This window comes from Choloepus didactylus, chromosome 3 (genome assembly GCF_015220235.1).
Source record: "Choloepus didactylus isolate mChoDid1 chromosome 3, mChoDid1.pri, whole genome shotgun sequence".
Taxonomy (NCBI): Eukaryota; Metazoa; Chordata; class Mammalia; order Pilosa; family Megalonychidae; genus Choloepus; species Choloepus didactylus.
This window is the reverse complement of record NC_051309.1, coordinates 205,665,630-205,687,636: the sequence shown is the minus strand read 5'-3', so window position 1 is coordinate 205,687,636 and position 22,007 is coordinate 205,665,630. Positions and strand designations below refer to the sequence as shown.

General features: G+C 38.7%; 1 protein-coding gene across 2 annotated transcripts in view; it reads right to left on the bottom strand.

Annotated features, from left to right (window-relative positions):
* Positions 1-3,015: 3,015 nt before the first annotated feature.
* ASAH1 (N-acylsphingosine amidohydrolase 1) overlaps positions 3,016-22,007 on the bottom strand; it is a 40,227-nt gene continuing 21,235 nt past the window's right edge. For both annotated transcript variants that reach the window (XM_037831206.1, XM_037831205.1), the window contains 12 exons: positions 18,956-19,046; positions 18,451-18,537; positions 16,184-16,262; positions 10,020-10,094; positions 9,047-9,092; positions 8,335-8,479; positions 7,278-7,332; positions 7,086-7,167; positions 6,056-6,187; positions 5,824-5,947; positions 5,354-5,410; positions 3,016-4,227 (listed from right to left, as the gene is read on the bottom strand). In XM_037831206.1, the coding sequence (XP_037687134.1) occupies positions 4,138-4,227; positions 5,354-5,410; positions 5,824-5,947; positions 6,056-6,187; positions 7,086-7,167; positions 7,278-7,332; positions 8,335-8,479; positions 9,047-9,092; positions 10,020-10,094; positions 16,184-16,262; positions 18,451-18,537; positions 18,956-19,046 (1,063 nt within the window). In that variant the 3' untranslated portion in view covers positions 3,016-4,137. The remainder of the gene's footprint in view (positions 4,228-5,353; positions 5,411-5,823; positions 5,948-6,055; positions 6,188-7,085; positions 7,168-7,277; positions 7,333-8,334; positions 8,480-9,046; positions 9,093-10,019; positions 10,095-16,183; positions 16,263-18,450; positions 18,538-18,955; positions 19,047-22,007) is intronic.

Here is a 22,007-nt window from a genome sequence, read left to right as displayed (position 1 = left end):
TCAAAAAGGTAAACAACGAACCATCATAAGACCAGGTAATTCCGTTTCTGAGTATATTCTTTGAAGAATTGAAAGCAGGGACTCAAACAGATACTTGCAAATTGATGTTCATAGCAGCATTATTCATAATGGCCAAAAGACGGAAACAGCCCAAGTGTCATTGATGCATGAATGGATAAACAAAATGTGGTATATACATACAGTGTAATATTACTCAGCTATAAAAAATAATGAAGTTCTACATGCTGCAACATGGATGAAACTTGAAGACTTCATGTTGACTGTAACAGGCCTGACCCAAAAGGACAAATACTGTATGACCTCACTTATATTAAATAAAAAGAATATGTAAAAAGCAACAATAACAAAAACATTTGGCAACCCCTCCCAATCCCCTCCTCCCCCGCACAGGTTAAATGACTAAATATCTTTATGAGGGTTTTGTGTTTGATAGGAAATATCTAGTTGTGCAGGATCCCTAAGGTCAATGATTTGGCCAGCTCGCTCCATGCCTTGCATGCCCCATTTCCTTGCCCAAACTAGTGAGTCCCCGGGGAGATGCAGTCTGCTCTACTCTGCTCAAGTCTGCCCTTCAAGGAGTCCCAGAGGGGGCTGGGTGCTGGGGGAGGCAGCAGGCCCAGGGGTTTGCATGCCCAGGACCCTACTCAGCTGCCCCAAGGGCTAGTGGTTCATCTTGTAACCCAGGTACAGCCAGTGTCAAGAACTGTGAAGGGTCTGAGACTCCCTTGTGGGCAAGATAACAAGTCAGCCTACCACGGTTTCATAGACACTGGTGGACTCTTAGGTCAGATGCCAAGGACTTTATTACTCCCAGCGTACCAGGCAGCATAAGCTTTGTGTTCACATCATTTCCTTGTGCCCCCCAAGTCCACAGAGGCCACATGGAATGGCCCAACCAGACGCTGTGCACACAGTGGATCAGTCTCACTGCTGAGGAATCCTGAGCTTAGGAAAGCCCTCATCTTCTGCGGAGGCTGCTATGCTGGCCAACTGGCCCAACCTTTGCCCTGGGACGTGATCTTTACCATCCTAGTCAGGAAACAAATGTGCTGTCTTCCCCAAAGGGAGACGCTCACTATCTTTCTCTTCCAAGGTTGTTTGTTAGACAAGGATTTTTGAAAAGACAGTCTGGGACAAAAGCTGTCCCAAAATGTGTAGAAATGCCTTGAAGACTGCCCCCCATGGCACACCAGTTTCTCCTGTGGTGTCTGCTTGGGAAACCCTGCTCTCCCAGTAAAAGGGGGAGAGAGTTTCCCAAGGAAAAAGGAAGGGCTGAAGTCCTGTGGGAGCTCACAGCCCTCCACAGGGTGCTGCCACCGGGCTGGTGGTGTTTGAGGAGCCCAAACACACTTCCCAGGCTTGTCCGGGGCGTGTGTGTGTATGTGTGAGCGCATGCGTTTGTAGCAGAGTGCTGTCTGGCAATTGCTTGCCACAATTCTCATCCAATGCTAGAATGGTGACTATTTTACAAGTTCATATCAGTTCACAAGACTCTATCACCCCTACTTTGTGGGACTAACTTTAGTGACGACTTCTAGAGTGTTTCCACTCAGTGGTTTAAAGAAATTTCAGGGGAACTGTTGATATTTTTAATGTGGTGCTGGATCATGGTCACAATAAAGACTGAGGTTCTTTAACTCTGAATCTCCATAAGCTGAGCAGTACTTAGACCCAGGTTAGTGAAAAACAAATAACCTGTTAGATGTATATACCGTCACCAAGGTTTTCAATTCCTACAGAAACACATACTCTCAGAGAACAATTATAAAACAGTGCAAAATGATGACCAGATTCAGCATGATGACTCAGAACACTCTGACTCAGAGCAGGCCTCCAGGGACAAAGCTGTTTTTCAGTCCTAGTTTTAAGGTTAAAGAGTGTCAGGGTTAAGAGCACAAGAGCTGGACAAAGCTGGCTCAAACCTTGGCTCTAACACTCCGTTCATGTGAATTGAGCGAGTTATTTAACCTAACTTTCATCATCAGAAAGTGGGATTACAAGTACTAGTTGGGGCTTGTTGAGAAGATTAAAAAGATAATGTATATAAAGCATTTAGCCCAAAGCCTGGTACATAGTAAGTTCTAGATCAGTAATACTTATGATTATGAGAAGTTATCTCAGAGCCACATGTATGCAGGAATATAGGCACAGTTCAGTCCTCCATTTAAAAATGAACTCCTTAAACCAGGGGAGGGGTATTATAGTCCAAGGTTGGATCCAAACTGTACCTTAATATTGTCCAGTATTTCTAAAAATCCAGTCTCATTAATGTCCACAGGTGTTATTAGGTTTCATTGTGTCAAAAATAAAATACCAGTTAATTAATACCACTGTCAACATTTTGGTTAACAGCCTCCAACTTATCTAGATGTGTATTTAGTTATGCATAAGTACATGTATAAAGTGTTAATCTAAATAGGCTTATACTATATTACTATTTTATAAATTTATTGTTTTTTCCATTAAATGGTAGTGTCTAAAATTTTAACACCAGTTGTTATTTCTTCCAAATTCTCTGATTTAGTTCTTAGGAACCCTTTCTGAAACAATAGAATTTCACCTCTTTATGGTCATGCATATCAAAAGCTACTACATTAAACAAATATATCAAATTTAACTCATTTAGTTTTTCTAAGAATGACAAATTTCAAAGTAAAGTTTGTTTTGTTAAAAAATCAAATCTTGTTTTAACACAATCCTATTGTAAATCTCCCACTTCACTGAGATAGTACTGGAATCACTACAGCTTTGTGGTGACACCTTCTGTGTGGGGGAAAAGCTGCCTTTGGACAACAGCAGAGTGGGCTGACACTGCTGGGTGGTACAGATGAGTTATGCAACTTGTGACCATTTAGTCACAGGTTTAATAACCCACTTACATAACCCTTATTATCAGATTCAGATAGTTATGCTCAGCTTGTATTTCTTCATAATAAACCCCCCCACTCAAACCAACACTTAAGGCTACACCCAGTTAGCACACATGAAGCTGACTGACACTGCTTCCAATGACTGTTTATTGAGTGTCACGAATACAGACAGACATTATACAAAAACTAACTGGATACAGTCTTGCCCAATTGGCATACATTTCAGTTAATTTTGAAAGTTAAAAAGGTTATTAACAAGTTCTTTGTTAATAATTTAACAAGCACTTTCCATAAATTCTAATTTCTGGAAAACATTCTCAATGACTATACTTAAAAGAAAGAAAAACTGTTGATCAGAAGGACAAACTAAGAATCTATTTAAATATTTAATGAATAATAGTTACGAGAATTTAAAATAATAGGTTTACCTTGTATTTCCCATATATCTTTGACCTATTTATTTATTGTTAATTCACAGAACCTGAGACTCAACTTCTAAAGTTAACAACTTCCTGGGATTACTGGAAGGGAGAATAATTATGAAAAAAGTGAACACTTCAGTTCTTTACATAAAAAACTGCCTTGCATACTGATTAATTCACAAACCCCCAAAAGTACTTCTATTCACCTAGTCAAAGGCCCATTTGTTGACCATTAAGAGAAAAATACAACTGAACATGTCTTTTTCTTCTCCGCTCCTCTCACCCCCAATCAAAAGAAGTTATATTACACTGCTATCACAGCAGCAGTGGAATAGTATATTAATTCTAATAGTAGTTAGAACCAGGGGGAAAGACTGCTATACAACAAAGCATACAAATATGCAGGTAAAAGGAAAAAACTGAATAATGGGTACCATTTTAGTTTTACCAGTTCTCACACAGATGCACTGTATTCAACACCCATAGGCCATCTCATTTTATTCAATGGAGCTGGGCCCCACCATCGTTTAGCTGCCCATCTCCAATCCTCCAGTAATATCAAAGTGAAATGAAACTCAGCAAATTAATTCTAGATGATTGTTATACTTCACTAGGAAGATGTTATCTGTAAGAAAAATCAGCTGTAATGGCAAAAATAGCCTTTGAATTGTAAACAATTAAGAAGAACAAGCTCGTGCTTCAAAGGGAAGCACGACACTTCTTAGAAGTCTTTGGCGTGAGTAGCGATGGCTGCCCCAGGCAGCCATATTGGAGACGAGCATCTTCCGGCTGCAAAGAGCTCATTCAGTAGGCCGGACGCGTGCTCACCACCCTATGCAAGGGTCTGGGCAATCCCGCAGGTAAGTTTCATAGTGACCTTTGGTAACATCCATCAAGGTGGTGTATACAGTCAGCTGAAAGGAAAGTTATTTTTACTTAAAGGATGTTTTTAATTCTCACATGTCCTGACTCCTATCAGCATTTTTATATGTCTAGAATTTGTCTTAAGAAGTTACTTAATATTAAATAATGGTAAACAAAACAACCAACCTCAATAGATCCACTGTGCCAGGTAGTAATTCTAAATAGGCTTGGGATGGAATCTCTTCAGTTCTTTACAAGGCCTTATTCCTGAGCAGTGCACTGCTTTGCCACCAATGCTTTAAAAGGTTTAAGACTCACTGAGTCCTCCTCAATGTATAATTTGCAGTCATGCAAAAACTAACAGTGTGCTATGGAGTATAAACAGTTTAGCTTTGGCTATCCTTATCCTTAAATCCTTTATAATACAGTGGGGTAAAATATGCAGGCACAGATTACGAAACACGCATAAATTCACATGGAATCACACAGAACATGTAAACACTACAAATGAGATCGCAAATGAAGATGGTCTAGGGCTTTGCAGGAACTTGGTTCTGACCCAAATACTAAAGGGTTGGAGTAATTTGTACTGGCAGAGGTAATGGAGGCACTTTTATTTTAGGGAGAGTTAGGGAAAAGGACTAAGGAAAGGAAGAAAAGGAACAAAGGGGAAAATCTGGGTGTGTATACCTGGAACACTCAGAGAGTGACTGTTAGAAAATTGGATGATTTGGAAACTTTTGCCATTTTTCCAGCTATATTGTGGTGAAGATAAAAGAATATGATAAAGTTTAAGGAAAACTCTAACACAGCAAACAAGAGCTCTGTCTGAAAATGGACTTCGGACTATGCCTGGTTGAGTTTTAAGTGTCAGTTTTAGACTATCGCTTGAGATTTCTGATAGGGAGAGGTCAAGAGTAACATGCTAGACTTAATTCAAGTGCCATTTAAGTAAAGCTGGAAATAATACTCTAACCAGTTTGGACATCAAGCCATAGTGATCACCTTCTTTGTCACATCCCAAAAGTTATGATTTAATCACACAAAAACATTAAAAAAGTTAGCCTTAACTGAACATGACTTGGGATTCTAGCTCATATCGACCCAAGATAACAGGCAGAGAAAAACACAGGAACAAATTCTTCCCCCCAAAACAAATACACAAAAAAGAAATACCTTGTTGAGGACAGGCTTTGTTGATAGAACATCATATATGGTTGCAATTGAGATATGCTAAAACACAAAAATAGTTTTGTTCAGTAAGTTAAATACAGATGTCAGAAACTGCAGAAATCACCTTCCACCCCCAACCCCCCTAAAATAATTCCTTTGGGGACATTGTTGGAAACAAAGAAATTGACTGAATAATGGTTTTAATAGTGGCTCTTTCTCTCTCTTCCTCCCCTCTTCAGTTCCTGCCTGTCATTCAACTTCATAGAGCGGTGTCCGGAATTAGGATAAGAAAGAAAAAGTGCAGCAAAATTTGGCTCTTTAAGTTAAAAATAAAACAAAACTCAATGGAGATATTCTAGAGTTACTGAATAATATGAGGTTTATAAATTCTTCAAGGGTTAAAGAAAAATGCCAGAACTAAGATAATCTTGAATGGTCACAATTTCTTTCTGTATGTAACATTGCAAATGTACCTCTTGGGTTGTCCTGTTTAGACACATCTTTGTAGGTGTTCTACGATCATCAAGGAAGAAGGGATTTTTCCAACGGTCATAATTTGTTTGTACCACATACCATTTACCCTGCTTAGGGTTGAGCCTAGATAAAAAAAGAGAGATTTGTTCATAGACTTCATGCCTTAAACCTGCATGCATGTCAGTCTGTGCTTTTAACGTCTACTTCTTGTGCTTCAGCACACATACTTACTCATTTACGTCCAAAGAACCTTTTCTGTCTCGTGTGATCACACAACCCTCCCCAGACTGGTGGCCTCCCAGGATAAAGTATGCTGGGGCCACTATCTTGGTTGTGGTCAAGATATTCTTGGCTTCTTCATAACTACACAGAAACATTAAAAAAAAAACAAAACTTACTTAAAACATTTTTAGCTGATTTGGAAAGTAAAGGAATGGAAGGGTTTTTTCTGTTTGTTTTTTTTTTTAGCTCTGTAGAAACTAAGAGAAAACAAGTATCTTGAGGACCATGTTTTCTTTAAAAGCAATGGTTCAGAGAGAACGAATTCTTGACCCCTATGTGGTGAAACACTGAGATCTGAAATGGTATTTTAGAAGGTCCCTCTACTAGGAAGGAGAAACAAAATGGCCTCAAGAGACTTTACAGTCTATGCCTTCCACCCAACAATAGAATAAGGGGAAATCATATTAATTACATTTATGTAGGACTCGGGAAATACAGAGTCCACCTTCTTGAAAATTAGGGCTATTAAAAATTGGAGTCGATGAAGAAAGAAGACTCGTAATCCTCCTTCCCTTGCAGGCATTAAAAATAGGAATGATGCTCATTTATTCCAGGTCATTTGGATGCCATGCTGGCAGAAGGAAAGGCAGTTTTGCTATTATAAGATTTCTGCACTAGGACAGAATATAACTGTAAGCTTGTGTGCATTAAACGAAGATTTCATTGTAAATTTTCCTTTTGTGTATGAAATCTTGTGTTGTGTAGGCCAAAAGAATTTCATAGTTGTCCTTAATAGTGGCAATATTCCTAGCACTTTTAAAATCAATCAATTCATATCGCTGCTATAAAAATACACACACAAATGCAAAGAAAAGATGAATATTTTCATGATTGTCAAAAGCATCACTTAAGAAATTCTGAAATAATTTCTTAATCAAAGATACACTGGGACTTCAGAAATATTTTCACATTTTAATATGAATAATTTAAAAGTAAGATAAATATTAATTTTTTATAATAAAGCAACCAAACATATTACCTTGTGGCATTTTCCAGAACCGATCTCATTATAAACCCTATCCACATGGCGTCTCTCTTTCCCAAAATCCATTCTAAGATACCTGCAAGGGATCAAACACACACAGTGTTGCAGGGCCTGTAATCAGAAAGTATAGTCCATCCCTCCTCTTAAAACATTCACAAAATTCCCATTTAAGAACAGCCTACTTACCCAAATAACCGCCACTTGGAGCGAAACGTTCATTTAGCGTAAGACTAAACCGTCCCTGAGAAAAATACAAAGCACTAAAATCAGAAACTTCAACCATCCTATTTAAGGCCCTCTCACTGTACTTTATAGTGGTGTTGGAGAATGGGGAATGCACAGATAAATGAAAACCATAATATCACCTTATATTGACAGAGCTTTCTTAAAAGTTCAAAGCACTTTCCCATTTAATATGTGAGATCAGTAAAGTGGATACTGCTATAGGTCAAATTACATCCCTCAAAGAAATCTGTTCCAGTCCTAAGCCCTAGTGCCTCAGAATGTGATGTAAACTTAGGTGGAAACAAGGCCAATGAGGATGGACTTGGTTAAGATGAAGCAACACTGGAGTAAGTGGGCCCGTAATCCAATATGACCAGTGTCCTTATAAAAAGGGGAGCAGTGCACACACACAGGAGGGGAGAAGGCCTTGTGACAACAGAGGCAGAGAATGAGTGCTGCAGTTGCAAGCCAAGGACACCCAGGATCGCCAGCCACTGCCAGAAAGCTAGGGAGAGGCCAGGGAGAACGTTCCCTCACAGGTTACGGAGGGAGCATGGCCCCGACAACACCTTGATTTTGAACTAAAGACTCCAGAGCTGTGAGATAATACATTTCAGTTGTTTTAAGTGAACCAGTTTGTGGTACTTTGTTGCAGCAGCATAGGGAACTACAACAGATATTACTGACCTCACTTTTCTGCTAAGGACACTGAAGTGCAGAGAACTGGAGCTGACTTGCCTCAGTGGCAGCCCCAGGACTAGATCCCAGATTTTGAGGCCCATCCTTGACACACTGCCACATATTTTTTAATCCCAGACCATGCTCAGAAATGTTCATATCCTTTCTACACTTTTCTGCCAGGCAAGCTCAGACCTATGAAGTTGACAGAAAGTACAAAGGGATGAACTGGGGCTTCATATTCTTTGTAGGTCCTCATTTCCTTAGACTCCACCCTTCACAGGCAGGAAAAGCAGGACACAGAGCTACGTGCAAAATTATGTAATAATAGGTTCCTTACTGGTTGGAATCCTGTTAACATGCCCACATAGCCAGCAAAGCTTGTAGCCTTGAAGACGGTTTTATTGTTTCTTCGGAACTCCAAATTCACTGTTAAAGGTTTTAGTTGTTCGGTTATGACCCAGGTGTTATTATTTATATTCCACCTACAGAAGACAAATTTCAGTGACATTTAAGAATATCGTGGTTAACAATGAAGATAATAATGATAATTATGATGATGGGAGTCAAGCATTGGACTAATGCTTTATCTAATCACTAATGATCAATCCTATCAAAAACTCTGTATTATGGGTGGTTTTATCCCGTTTTCCAGACGATAACACTTAGAGAAGTGGCTTAGAGAAGTTAAACTCTCCCAATATTACATGCCCTATAAATAGTGAGCCCCGGATTCAAATTTAAGTTGTTCTAAAGCCCAAATCTGGTACTGTTATATTTTTTTCAGGAAGGTCAAGAAGACACACAAAATAGAACACTCTTCCTTCTAAGCAATAAACAAGACAGGCATCTAGAGATTTCTGCATTCTGAGTAGGACTTCTCAGTTACAAACTCTAAAATAACTGAACAATAAGTGTCTTCCCATCTTGCCTCAAAACTAAGGAATCCAGTATTTTCAGAGTCATACTTTGGGCATGACTTGGGACTTACTTTTCTTCGTATAATACAATCTACTCTTCTTGTAGACTGACACACACCATTCTTTACTTACCCAAGAAATATTCCAAAGTCCATGTTTCTACCATGCAGTAGATCACCTGGTTGAAAGTGAGCAGAAGAGACACGTAACAGCAGTTAAAAGAGTCCTATTGATTCCATATCAAAGCTGGACACTTAATTTTGGTTAATCTTTATTCATAACTATTCTATCTAACAATAAGAATTAAGCAGCACCCTGATTTCATGAGCCTTAACAAAACCAAACTGTTGGCACTGTCACATCCGCGAGATGTGACCAAACCTCCCATAAAACCCGAGAGTGGCATGGTGCCAGGTAAGATCAGGATCTGGGAAAAGGATCAGTGGTCATTGTTTGGTCCACTGTGATGGTTCTATCAGGACACTGATCTCTTGGCCTTGACTAACGGGACCTACCAGCATGTTTCCCTTCAGGGATTGTCACCCACAGCCGGATACCTAAAAGGTTAGGTACAGGCAGACTTTATACCCAGAGCACAGGCCAAGAACCAGGGTAAATCAGAGCAAATCATCCTGTGCCTCATACTCTGATGACCTGCCAGGAAAAATATGGGAAAATGTGGCTGGTAGACCCAAGGTCACATTTCCCTTGCTTGGGAAACGACGGGAGAATGTTTGTTCTGGACTTCAAGGCAAGGCTGTGGTCACGATGTATATGAAGATAATGAAGTCCCTACCTCCTCTTATTTCTTATATCAAATCATGTAGATGGGTATAAGTAGACTATGAGGAAGGGTAAGAATGTCTATTGTCCTGAAACACTTTCAAGTTCTTTGCGTGCCTGAATTGAACTCTAATAGGCACTACAATAGTCTTAAATTAAGGACGGTTTTCAATTTACCAAGATAGGGAATAACTGAATGCAACATACATAGAATTTATATAAGAAGCCTGGATTATAAAGTAAGTTCTAACTCCACTTATTTGGAAGAGTTTTCTTTTACTTGGTACTTTGCACTGCCCACCCTCTCTCAGCACACATTTACCTTCCTTGTCTTCTGTCACTATTGAAGTACACAAGGTAAAAAATTCATAGAAAATATTGAAGGCAATAACCTCACCTGCGAGAAAAGGAAATTTTCTGGTTAATAACTAGAAATCATAACAAGGTAAAAACATTATTTTTTAAGATAACAAAATAACTACCACCACCACATGCTGCATACGTGTATGCTTTGGTGTATGTAAGTGACTGGAGCCGACGGGAGTGTATACCTGAGCAGTTGGCCAGGCAGTGGTCTTTAACCAGCCCATGCTCTCACTAGACTCAGGATAAAACAAGTCACCAAAGGGCAACTGCTGGGCAAGTGCGACTTCTGGGTAACTTCAACCTGGGCTACAAGAAAATAGTCAAATTTTCATCAGTATGCTTCATTTGAATTCTCTTGGGTGGGCTCAAATATGGTAATTTAAAATATCTGGTTCTTAAAAAGGTAGAGTGCCTTTTGCCCAGATTTCTACATGTGAGTAATATTTCTAAGGTGAGAAAAGAGATATATGAACTATTAGCAAAACCATTAGTGCAGAGCTGCCAAGAACATCCGCTGTAGAACATTTTATTTTTTTAGTATTTTTCCAGAAATGTATAATAGCAATTAGCATTTAACTCACAAGTACACAGAGCACTTTATCTCTGTCCCATTTAATGTTAAACTTGGCAAGTTCCTATCACCCAAACCTAATGTTTATTTTATTTTGATTAGCTTTTTATTTGGGTGAAATTCTACTCTTATTTTCTTTCCTTATGAATCATCTGTCAATCTTCTTAATCAATTTTTCTCTTGAGATATTTATGTTTCTTATTGATTTGCTAGAATTCTTTACATAATGAAGCAATTAGAGACTTGTTTCTCACATAGGTTGCATGTATATATTTCCAGTATGTTGACAAGTTTTTTAAGTCAATTTTTTAAAAGAAACAAAGATAAGAACAAACTCTTGCTGTGCTTGTTGATGAATACTATTGATTTTCAGAAATTCTCAAACATCTCTCTTTCCTTGTAAAATCAGGGTTGCTTAAAATAACAATTCTACTGATTTGGCTGCTTGAAAATAAAACTTCGAAGTGGTGGAAAAGTCTTTTCCATCACATTAAAAAGAAATGCTACATAACTGAAAACTGAGATTTTAAATATAGTTTCCCAAACATCAATTCCTAGGAATAATTTAATGAATGACATTCGAGACTTCCTCACTGAAAACAGAAAACACTGCTCAGAGAAATCAACGACTTAAGTAAATGGAGAGATGTATTGTATTCATGGATTGGAAAACCCAATATTATTAAGCTGTCACATCTACCCTAAATTGAACTATAGATTACGATCCCATTCAAGATCTCAGCAGGCTCAGGCTCTATTGTCAAAGTTGACAACCTGATCCTAAAATTTAGATGGAAATGCAAAGGGCTTCAGATAGCTAAGTCAATTTTGAAGAAAAATTAAGTTGGAAAACTTACCTACCTAATCTTAGGACTTACTATAAAGCTTTAGTAACTGAGGTAGGGTAGGTATTGCTGTAAGAAAAGACAAATAGTAAATAAAACTTAACAGAAAGTCCCCAAACAGAACCAGATACATATGGTCACCTGATTTATAACAAAGGCACCACTGCAATTTACAGAAGAAAGGATAGTCTTTTCAATAAATGGTGTTTGATCAACTGGATATTCCATATGGAAAAAAATGAACCTTGACCCCTAACTCATACCATATGCAAAAATTAATTCATTAAGGATCATAGGCCGAAATATAAAACAATAAAATAGAAAACATTTAGAAAAAAACAGAATGTTTTCATGATCTTAGGGTAGCAAAATATTTCTTAGATGGACACAAAAAGCACTAATCTTGAAAGAGAAGACTGAGAAATTGAACTTCACTAAAATTAAGAATTTCTGTTCATCAAATAATACCAGTAAGAGGAAAAAACAAAAACTCAAGCCATATTCTGGGAGAAGATATTCACAATACATTATCTGACAAAGGACTTGTATCCAGAATATATAACGCCTTCAAACCAATAAAAAATGGGCAAAATACTTGAACAAGAATGCTGTTCATAAACCTTCTCCAAAAACAAGCTTTTCAACCTCATTTGACAACAGGGAAAGACAAATTTAAACTTTAATGACCTACTCAAGAAAATGGGTGAAATAAAAAGACAGTATCAAGTGGAGAAGTTTCAAGTAGAGAAACCTGAAACTCTCATACCATGCTGTTTGCAAACTGGAAACAGTCACTTTGGGAAAGTGTTTGGTAGGATCTACAAGGCTAAACATATATCTACTGTAGATCCCCAAAGTTCCATTCCTAGGTATATGTATCCAGGAGAAATGAGCGTATAAGCCCATCAAAAGAAAGGTAAAAGGGAGGAGCTAAGATGGTGGCATAGAGAGGAGTGGAAGACTGTTAGTCCCCCCCAGAACAATTCATAAATGACCAAAACAACTAGTAAATAACCTGGAATAACTGCGGGGAGACAAATGTGACTGACCACTCATCATCCACCAACCTGATCTGGGAGGAATGCCCGAGATCACAGCATAAAGTCTGTAAGTAAAAACCGCGGACGCACGCTGAGACCCGAGAGCTGAGAGCCCCTTCCTCATGGAAGCCGCGTGGTGCTAGAGAACAGTACTCTCTCAGCCCAGCTCCAACTGGGGTTTTAATATTAACCGCTTAATACAAACAGCAAATCCCCAACAAGCAGAAAGAGGCTTTTGGTGACAACTGACCTTGGGAGAGTTGGGGGACATATCTGTCTCAGGACGTGGAGCCCAGAGGATCGGGTGCTATCTCTGGCTGACAGGTGACTCTGGGAGCTTTCTGCCCCTTTCTCTCTCTTTGGAGAAAACCTCAGCTGTTTTCAGCCTGCAGTGCTTTGCAGTAAAGAAAGCCTCAGCCATTTTAAAATCAAAACACTTTGATCAGCAGAGTCAGAGAAACAAAGAACTTATTGATATGCAGATGACCTCTCTGGAGGGGGCAGAGCTTCCCAAGAGGAAAGAGAGGGGCCCAGCTCTACTGCCTGCCTTTCTGGAACCAGACCCCAAAGCTTGGGGGAGGAGAGCCACAGGCCACACCCTCTTACACCAGCTGGTGACAGGCTGACAGGTGCACCTGCTGGGCAGAAAAGCACAGGTGTGTCAACCCTCTAAGAAAAACCATCAGGGAAACTGGATACTGAATATTTCCTCCTTCTCTGACCTGAGCCTGTTCTCATCTGGGAAAACCTGATTGAGGTGGCCTAGGAGGTCAGATGCCTAGACAACAGAAAACTACAACCCACACTAAGAAAAACGAAGTTATGGCCCAATCAAAGGGACAAATGTACACTTCAACTGAGATAAAGGATTTAAACAACTAATGCTAAATCAATTCAAAAAGTTTAGAGAATATTTCACAAAAGAGATAGAGGCTGTAAAGAAAACACTGGGCATATATGAGGCAGAAATCGAAAGTTCAAAAAAACAACTAGTAGAATCTATGGAAATGAAAGGCACAGCACAAGAGACAAAAGACACAATGGAAACATACAATAGCAGATCTCAAGAGGCAGAAGAAAACACTCAGGAACTGGAGAACAAAACACTTGAAAGCCTACATGCAAAGGAGCAGATGGAGAAAAGAATGAAAAAATATGAGCAATGTCTCTGGGAACTTAAGGATGAAACAAAGTACAAGAATGTATGTATCACTGGTGTCCCACAAGGAAAAGAGATGGGAAAAGGGGCAGAAGCAATAATAGAGGAAATAATCAATGAAAATTTTCCATCTCTTATGAAAGACATAAAATCACAGATCCATGAAGCGCAGCATACTCCAAACAGAAGAGATCTGAATAGGCCTAAGCCAAGACACTTAATAATCACATTATCAAATGTTAAAGACAAAGAGAGAATCCTGAAAACAGCAAGAGAAAAGCAATCTATCACATACAAAGGAAGCTTAGTCAGGCTATGTGCGGATCTCTCAGCAGAAACCATGGAGGCAAGAAGGAAGTGGTGTGATATATTTAAGATACTGAAAGAGAAAAACCGCCAACCAAGAATCCTGTATCCACCAAAGCTGTCCTTCAAATATGAGGGAGAGCTCAAACTGTTTTCCGACAAACAGACAATGAGAGACTTTGTGAACAAGACACTCACCCTACAGGAAATACTAAATGGAGCACTACAGTGTGATAGGAGAAGACAGGAGTGTGTGGTTTGGAACACAATTTTGGGAGATGGTAGCACAGCAATGTAAGTACACTGAACAAAGACAACTATGAATACAGTTGAAAGAGGAAGGTTGGGAGCATGTGAGACACCAGAAGAAAGGAGGAAAGATAAAGACTGGGACTGTGTAACCTGGTGAAATCTAGAGTGTTCAACAAATGTGATAAAATGTACAAATATGTTCTTTTATGAGGAAGAACAAGCAAATGTCAACCTTGCAAGGTGTCAAAAATGGGGAGGCATTGGGGGAGGGATGCAATCAATGTAAACTAGAGACTGTAACTAATAGAATCATTGTATTATGCTTCCTTTAATGTAACAAAGGCGATATACCAAGGTAAATGCAGGTAAGAGGGGGACACTTGGTGTTAGACACTTGGTGGTATGGTCTGACTCTTTACTTTGATTTAAGGTTACTTTTCCTTTTGCTGCTTCCTAGCTGTCATGTTGTTTTTTCCTCTTTCTTTTGCCTCTCTACCTTCTTTGACTCTCCCTCCTGCCTTGTGGAAGAAATGTAGATGCCCTTATATAGATAGTGGTGAAGGTGGTGAACACATAAATATGTGACTATACAGAGAACCAGATTGCTTACTTAGGATGGAATGTATGGTGTGTGAACAAAAACATCTTAAAAAAAAATGGGTTGATGACAAAACCTCGAGGGCAATATACTGAGCGAAATGAGCCAGGCACACAAGGAAAAATATTGCAGGGTCTCACTGATAGGAACTAATTATAATATGTAAACTTATAGACATGAAATATAAGGTACCAAGATACAGGATGAGGCTTAAGAATGGGGAGTGGTTGCTTAGTATGAGCAGAATATTCAACTAGGATGAACTTAAATGTTTGGAAATGAACAGGGGTGTTGGTAGCAAGATGTGAGAATAACTAACAGCGCGGAATGGTGTGTGAATGAGGTGGAAAGGGGAAGCTCAGAGTCATATATGTCACCAGAAGGAAAACTGGAGGTCAAAAGATGGGAATGTATAAAACTGAATCCTATGGTGGGCAATGTCCACAATCAACTGTACAAATATTAGAAATCTCTTCCATGAACCAGAACAAATGTATGACAATACAATTAGAAGTTAATAATGCAGGGGCATATAGGGAAGAAATATATACCTACTGCAAACTATATACTACAGTTAGTAGTATTTCAACGTTCTTTCATAAACAATAACAAATGTACTATACCAACACTACAAGTCAACAATAGAGGGGAGTTGGTTAGGGATATGGGAGGATTCGAGTTTCCTTTTCTTTTTTTTTTTTTCATCTTTCACTTTATTTCTTGTCTGGAGTAATGAAAAGTTTCTAAAAATTGAACAAAAATTAAGTGTGGTGATAGATGCACAGCTGTATGAGGGTACCAGGGGCAACTGATTACACACTTTGGATCTTTGGATAACTGTATGGTATCTGAACAATCCCAATAAAAATTAAAAAAAAAAAAGAAAGGTAAAAGAACATCCATAGCAGCTTTATTCATAATATGTAGAATCTGGAAACCATCTAAACAGCCACCCACAGGTGAATGGATAAATTGTGGTATATTCATATAATGGCATATACCATGGTACTACGTTAAATGTAAGAAACCAGACACAAGAACTCATGCTATATGGTTCTATTTATAAGAAGTTCAAGAAGAGGCAAAATTAATCTACAGTAAAGGCAAAACAGTAGTTATCTGGGGGTGAGAAGGAGTATTTTCTGCAAAGGGGCATGATGGAGCATTTTGGAGTTTTGGAATTTTCCATATCCTGACCTGGATGTAGTCACTCGCATGTGTGCATTCATAAAACTCCATGCAGTTGTATACTTAAGATCCATGCTCTTTACTGTATGCATATTATATCTCAAAAGAAACAGTCAAAAAAGATTTATTAAATATCTTAATAGCTGCAAAGTGAACTTTACCTAAAGGTATGCCAGTAACAGCTGCAATCCCCTCTATCTCTTCCCCACAAGGGTCAGGAAGGTGGCTGAGTAGACCAGGCTGTAAAACAAATAAATGAACAATCATTAGACCTAAAGGTATGCTTTGAAATCTGGTCCTTTTACATATAATTTATTCCAGATACTGCCACCACAATAGGAGAAGATGAGTTATTTCAAGTGTAATTATATCGTGTATTTCTGTAAGATTCTATGTAATATTCAATTAACTTTAGCTTTTGCTCCCTTAAGCTCTTTTGTTCTCAGGTATTGTATGGAGACTGTTTTCTTCTGTCCTTATATTTTACCCTATTTTACAGAAAGAGTGGGAACTGGAATAATTCCACATGGGTGACCTAACAAGACTTACAAGAATATCAAAACATCAACACTCCTTAGCTCTCTGTTCTAATTTACCTTCTAGCTATTGATGTTACATCTTTTTATTTATTTATTTGTCTAAAGAAGCTATAGGCTTATGGAAAAATCATGCATAAAATACATCTTCATTACTATTTCTCTCCTGTAGGGCCAGCATCACACTTGTACCATTCTACTTATTCATAAACCCTTTGTTCATGGTTAAAGGATGATCTTGGGCTAATAAGCATTCATTGGATTCTGCTGGCAAATAACAGACACAGCAAATTTAATGGCGGACATCATACTTTTACTCTCAACTGCTACTATTTATAGACAATGAGACTGCAATTTCAACTCAATGCCTCTTGCTGAGACAATGTGCTTAAAATTCCCAAGTCCTATTTTTCACCAGCTTGGAATTTATATGTAATTTGTCTTAACTTTAGGAATTCAAAGCATTGCACAAATGGAATATTTCAGCCAATATAATACATAAAAATGACTTATTGAACACATTAAATCCGGGCACTGTGCTTTTACATACAATAGGTCACTTGATCCTCACAACCACCACATGAAATATGTATTACTAGTAAATATTATCTCTCTCAATGGGAACATTGAAGTTGCAAAGGTTAAGAAACTTGCCAAGGACACCCAGCTAGAATGTGACTGATCCAGCCGCAAACCCTAATTTTGTCTGGTTCCAAAGTCTGGGCACCAAAACCCTTTGCATTGCTGCCCTCGGCATGCAGAGTAGAGGGGAAATAAAGGCATAAGCAGTGTGTGAGGGCCTCTTCCTCTGCTGCCCCAACAACATTTTTTTATTTTTTATTCTGGAGAAGCTTGGTCAGTAATGAACGTGACAGCTCTAATCAAAGGCCTTGAGAACCCAACAGGAAGCACAGCGGGTCTGACGGTCAACAGGGACAAGTGTCTTAGAGAGGATGTGCCCAGCAGGACATCAAGAGCCTGAAGCTCGAGTACCCTCTATGGCAATGATTGTCAACCAGGGACGATTTTGCCCCCCAGGGGGCATTTGACAAAGTCTTCTTCATTGTCACAATTGCTACTGACATCTAGGGTAGAGGCCAGGGATCCTGTTACGCATCCTACGATGCAAGGGACAGTCCTCCACAAAAAGAATAATCCTGCCCCATAGGTCACTAGTGTCGTCCCAGATGGAAAAACCTGCCCTAGGGCCTTGAGGTCCCGTCAATCTTCTGCATCCTATGGGCCATTCGTTCAGGGCTCTGAGGCAAAGAATAAGAGAGAGTGATGAGGAGCCCTCAAGGGATTTTAGAGGTTAGGGCCCAGATGTTCCCTCCACTCCCCATAATTCAATAAGAGGCTAAGAAATGCGACCAGGAGGAAGATGAAATGGTTTGGTGAATGCACGGCCACAAACAACCCGCAACCTGAGTGAGTGCCAAGGATCACAGAATATACAGGGCTGGGGTAAGTATGTCATTTGGTTATATCTACAGAAATCTCTTGGGTGCCCAAAAATACTCAGGCAAAGTACTTAAAAAAAAAAAGTTTTAAATAGTGAACTTGCAAATTTAAGCGTACATAGAGCAGGAAATGCCCAATACTCAGATGAAATGTGTGCATTTGCCCATTGTTCTGTAAAACAGTCTATGCTTTTACAGAACATCAATAAGCAGTCAACTACCAAGATTTGCCATGTTACTTTGTTTCCTGTTACTCTACTATTTAACCAAGCCCCATAATTTCAAGTCACTCCTACCTTTTGACAGTGCTCTAGAATAAACACAAGTTTGTCCAAGAGTACAGGTTGTCAAATTAAGCCTTTAAATAAACACCAGAACCTTCTCTGAACTCTGTGCATTTAAAATTTATTGTTGGAAATAGTTAAGTCTTACCAACTTTCGATCCACTAGCTCCATAATTTTTCCACTTGGTACAAATGCATTTACAAAATCCTTCATGGAATTAAGGATAAGCTTTATCTGAAAAAGAAGTAAAACAACAAGAGAACGCAAGGAAGTGCTGACATGTTGGTATAATGAAAACAGATACAGAACCTCTAATTTACCCATATCTAGCTAAATTAGATAGGAAATGTTGCTTGAAAATATTTTCAATGAATATATAAGGTACAATGAAGTCTAACTTTACCTTTAAATTGACACTTCACCCTTAAGTGTTTAGATGAAGGAAAATGATACAGAGCTAAAGAACCAAGGCACAGACTACTAAAAAGCAAGAAACTATAGAGGAATGCCACTTTCCCTCCGCTATCATTTATTGTAAGTGGCAGAAAAGTATCAAAAGCACATTCTTAAAATACTTGGTGGGTAGTTTCATTTTAAAAATGCAGTTATACTCAGCAAATTCAGAAATAGAAGATTTAAAAGCACAGCATACCGCTGGTGTCTTGTCAGTCATCAATTCATGCCATCTTTTGTAGGGTGGTAAATCAAGATTTATGGTGTACCAAGGAACTGGACCCCTGTAGCTGTAACAAGAGATGTATCATCTTGAAATGCTGAAGGCATTTTTGTTTTTTTTAAAGGGAGCGGGTAGAGAGTTTCATCTAGATGGATATGTTAGAGACACAGTCTTAATAACAATATAGAGGGTGGTTACTCAAACCAAATATGCAAAGAAAGTTCATCTTCTATCCAGTGCTTCTGCCCTATTTGCATATACAATCATGAACAGTCTCAAGAAACCCTGGAATAGTATTATGCATTATATAAAGCGAATGTGAATTGGTGACATGTAAGAGAATCAATTGTGGCTTTAAGAGCTACAGCCTGTTGGAGAACATTTGCCTTTTTCATTTTCTCTGAAATCTTGCAAAGATTTAGTCCAGGCTCTGACACTTTTCTAACTGGTGTCCCAGTTGCAGAATTTCCTCTCAAATACTCCAACACTATTGCCAGATCTTCATCTAGTGGGGCTTCAGGAAGGTCAACGTTTTAAGCCCCCAGAGGGGTCCACACATTAGCTTCCCATCACTGGCTTTAAGAAACTTCCCAAGTCACTCAGCCATCCTACTCTTCCCTACTGTTCTTCCTCTCTTCATTCTTCTGTATTATGTCCAAGCCCAAGCACAATTCAGTCATACGCATTCCCCAACTTCCCCCTCCTCAATTTACAACAGCAATCCCTACCAGGAGGAGACAGCAGTGTCCACTCCCTTATTAACAGAGGAGGGCTTAATTTCCAATGGATGAACTCAACTACCAAAACATTATCTTCTGGCACTTGTTACTAAACGGAAATACCTTTATGGGCGTATTAGTCAGTGACTGATCAGCTTAAAACTATGCCTAAAAGCAGCCAGCATGTTTGCTCTGACAGAGATACACACAGTACACTCTGGGGTTGGCTGCAATGTTGTCAGGCTCTTAAATTCAAATGTTATCCAAAAAACTGAGGATTGAGAGAATGATCAAATGAGAGGGAAGAGTTGTAACAGAGAAGTTAGGATTTAATAAATGATTATGACTACTGAATCATCATACAGATATTTCTTTTTAGTTTCTAGTGTTTTAGAATAGCCAGTAGGAAACTCCTGAAATTGAGGAACTGTAAACCCATACTATACTTTGAAATTTGCTCTATAACTACTTTTTAAACTGTACTTTGAAATTTATCCCTTTTCTGCATATATATTTCACAATAAAAATGTTAAAAATGTTATCTAAAATTATTTCTACAGCAGGGCTGGGTTGTTTTCTAAAAATCATGAATTGTGGTATATTTCTATTGTCATGAATAATTAATTGATTCTCTAAATAATGTTGCTGAGCTTGGTGCTCTGGTATATGTATAAGGTTTTATGAAATAGTTAACTAGTAGCCACTCATGGAGTGATTTAGATAGAAAAGGAATGCACACTCAATTTTGGAAATATTAAGTTTAAACAAAATCACAATGAATGAAGAAAGAATTTTATTCTTGAAGTACTCTCAAGTTCCCATTTCCTTAGTAGCTGATAACAAACTTATATACCAAGATACCTAAATCTTAGAAAAAAGCTTTTCATTCAAACAAATTAATTCCGTTTCTGAATGACCATAACCTCACATGCAAAATTCTGTCCCACAATTTGATAAATAATGATTTGCCCCCTCCCCCCAAATATAGGCAGATGCTACTGATCCCTCACCCCCAGGGCAAGTATTTGGATTTCTGCGTCTCATGGCAATGATAAATTCATGACCCACTGGTTCTTGCATGTCGGTGACACTGTCACAGATATGTTTTCTACGTGTGAACTCCAATCAGCTGCTCCAGCCCTCAGAGCATCTAACAAAACCCAAACCATGCCCCTACTTCTCCCCTAAACTCATGTAGGCTCAGGAATTTAGGCAGGAAATGAACTCATTACATCAGGGGATTATAATTAAGTGGTACAGGAGACTCCAGTAACCTCTCTACAGTAAAACCTCCATTAAACAGAATTCTTTGAGACAACTGGTTAATTTTATTAACAAATTTATTTTAATAACTAAAGATCAGCCATAATCCCACATTTCACCTCTCCTTAAACACATCTCTAAAACATCTTAATATTTAACATCTGCACCTCAATTTCCTAGGGAAATAAGAGTGTCTGCCTTATGATAGTGAGGATTACATGAAAAATGAAAAAATACTTTGCACCATCAGAACTCAAGCAATAGTAATTACCAGAATACATTTTCCTACTTTACTATAAATAATAAACCTAAACTATTTTTGAGACTGAGCATTTGCTGAGCCCAGAACATCATAATCAACACTAAGCACTGATTGAATCCAGGTGACCCTGCAGGTGGAAACATATCAAGTGACACAACACATACATATACAAATTAGAGAGCAGGTGCTAAGCACCCCAGTACACAGCAGAAAACAAATACTAATGGGGTTCAGATGGATACAGGGGTGATCTGGCTGTCAGTCCCTTGACCTCCAGGATTGATTTGACCAGTCAGGCTGGATAAACAGGTGTTTCTTTCTTCTCTCACTGTTACCCATTTATGACTCCAGAATCTATGTGCTTGACTGTAAAGGATGAGCTTACAGGTACAGGAGGACTGCTTTTTCACTAAAGGTATATGAATACCATACTTCTCGCCCAGATCTCAAGATCCACTTACAGTTCAACGGAAAGAAGGATCACAGCTGACTGGGGATTTTGTGTAGGGAAGCAAGCTAGTGAGGTTGGAAGGAATCCAACAGAAATGCCAAGGCAAGGAAAAAAACATACATACACATTAGGTATATGTATAAGTAAGCCTGTGTGTATGTGTATATGTGTATACAGGTGTGTGCATTCCCCTGACCCCAACCCTCCCACCCCCCAGGGCAATGTGGAAGCAGTCAAATATCTAAGCAGGGAAGTTTTTCAGGGCAATCAATTCAGCAGAGACATCCAAGATATATATGAAAGGGAGTAGAAATAAGACCTTAAACATAGAAG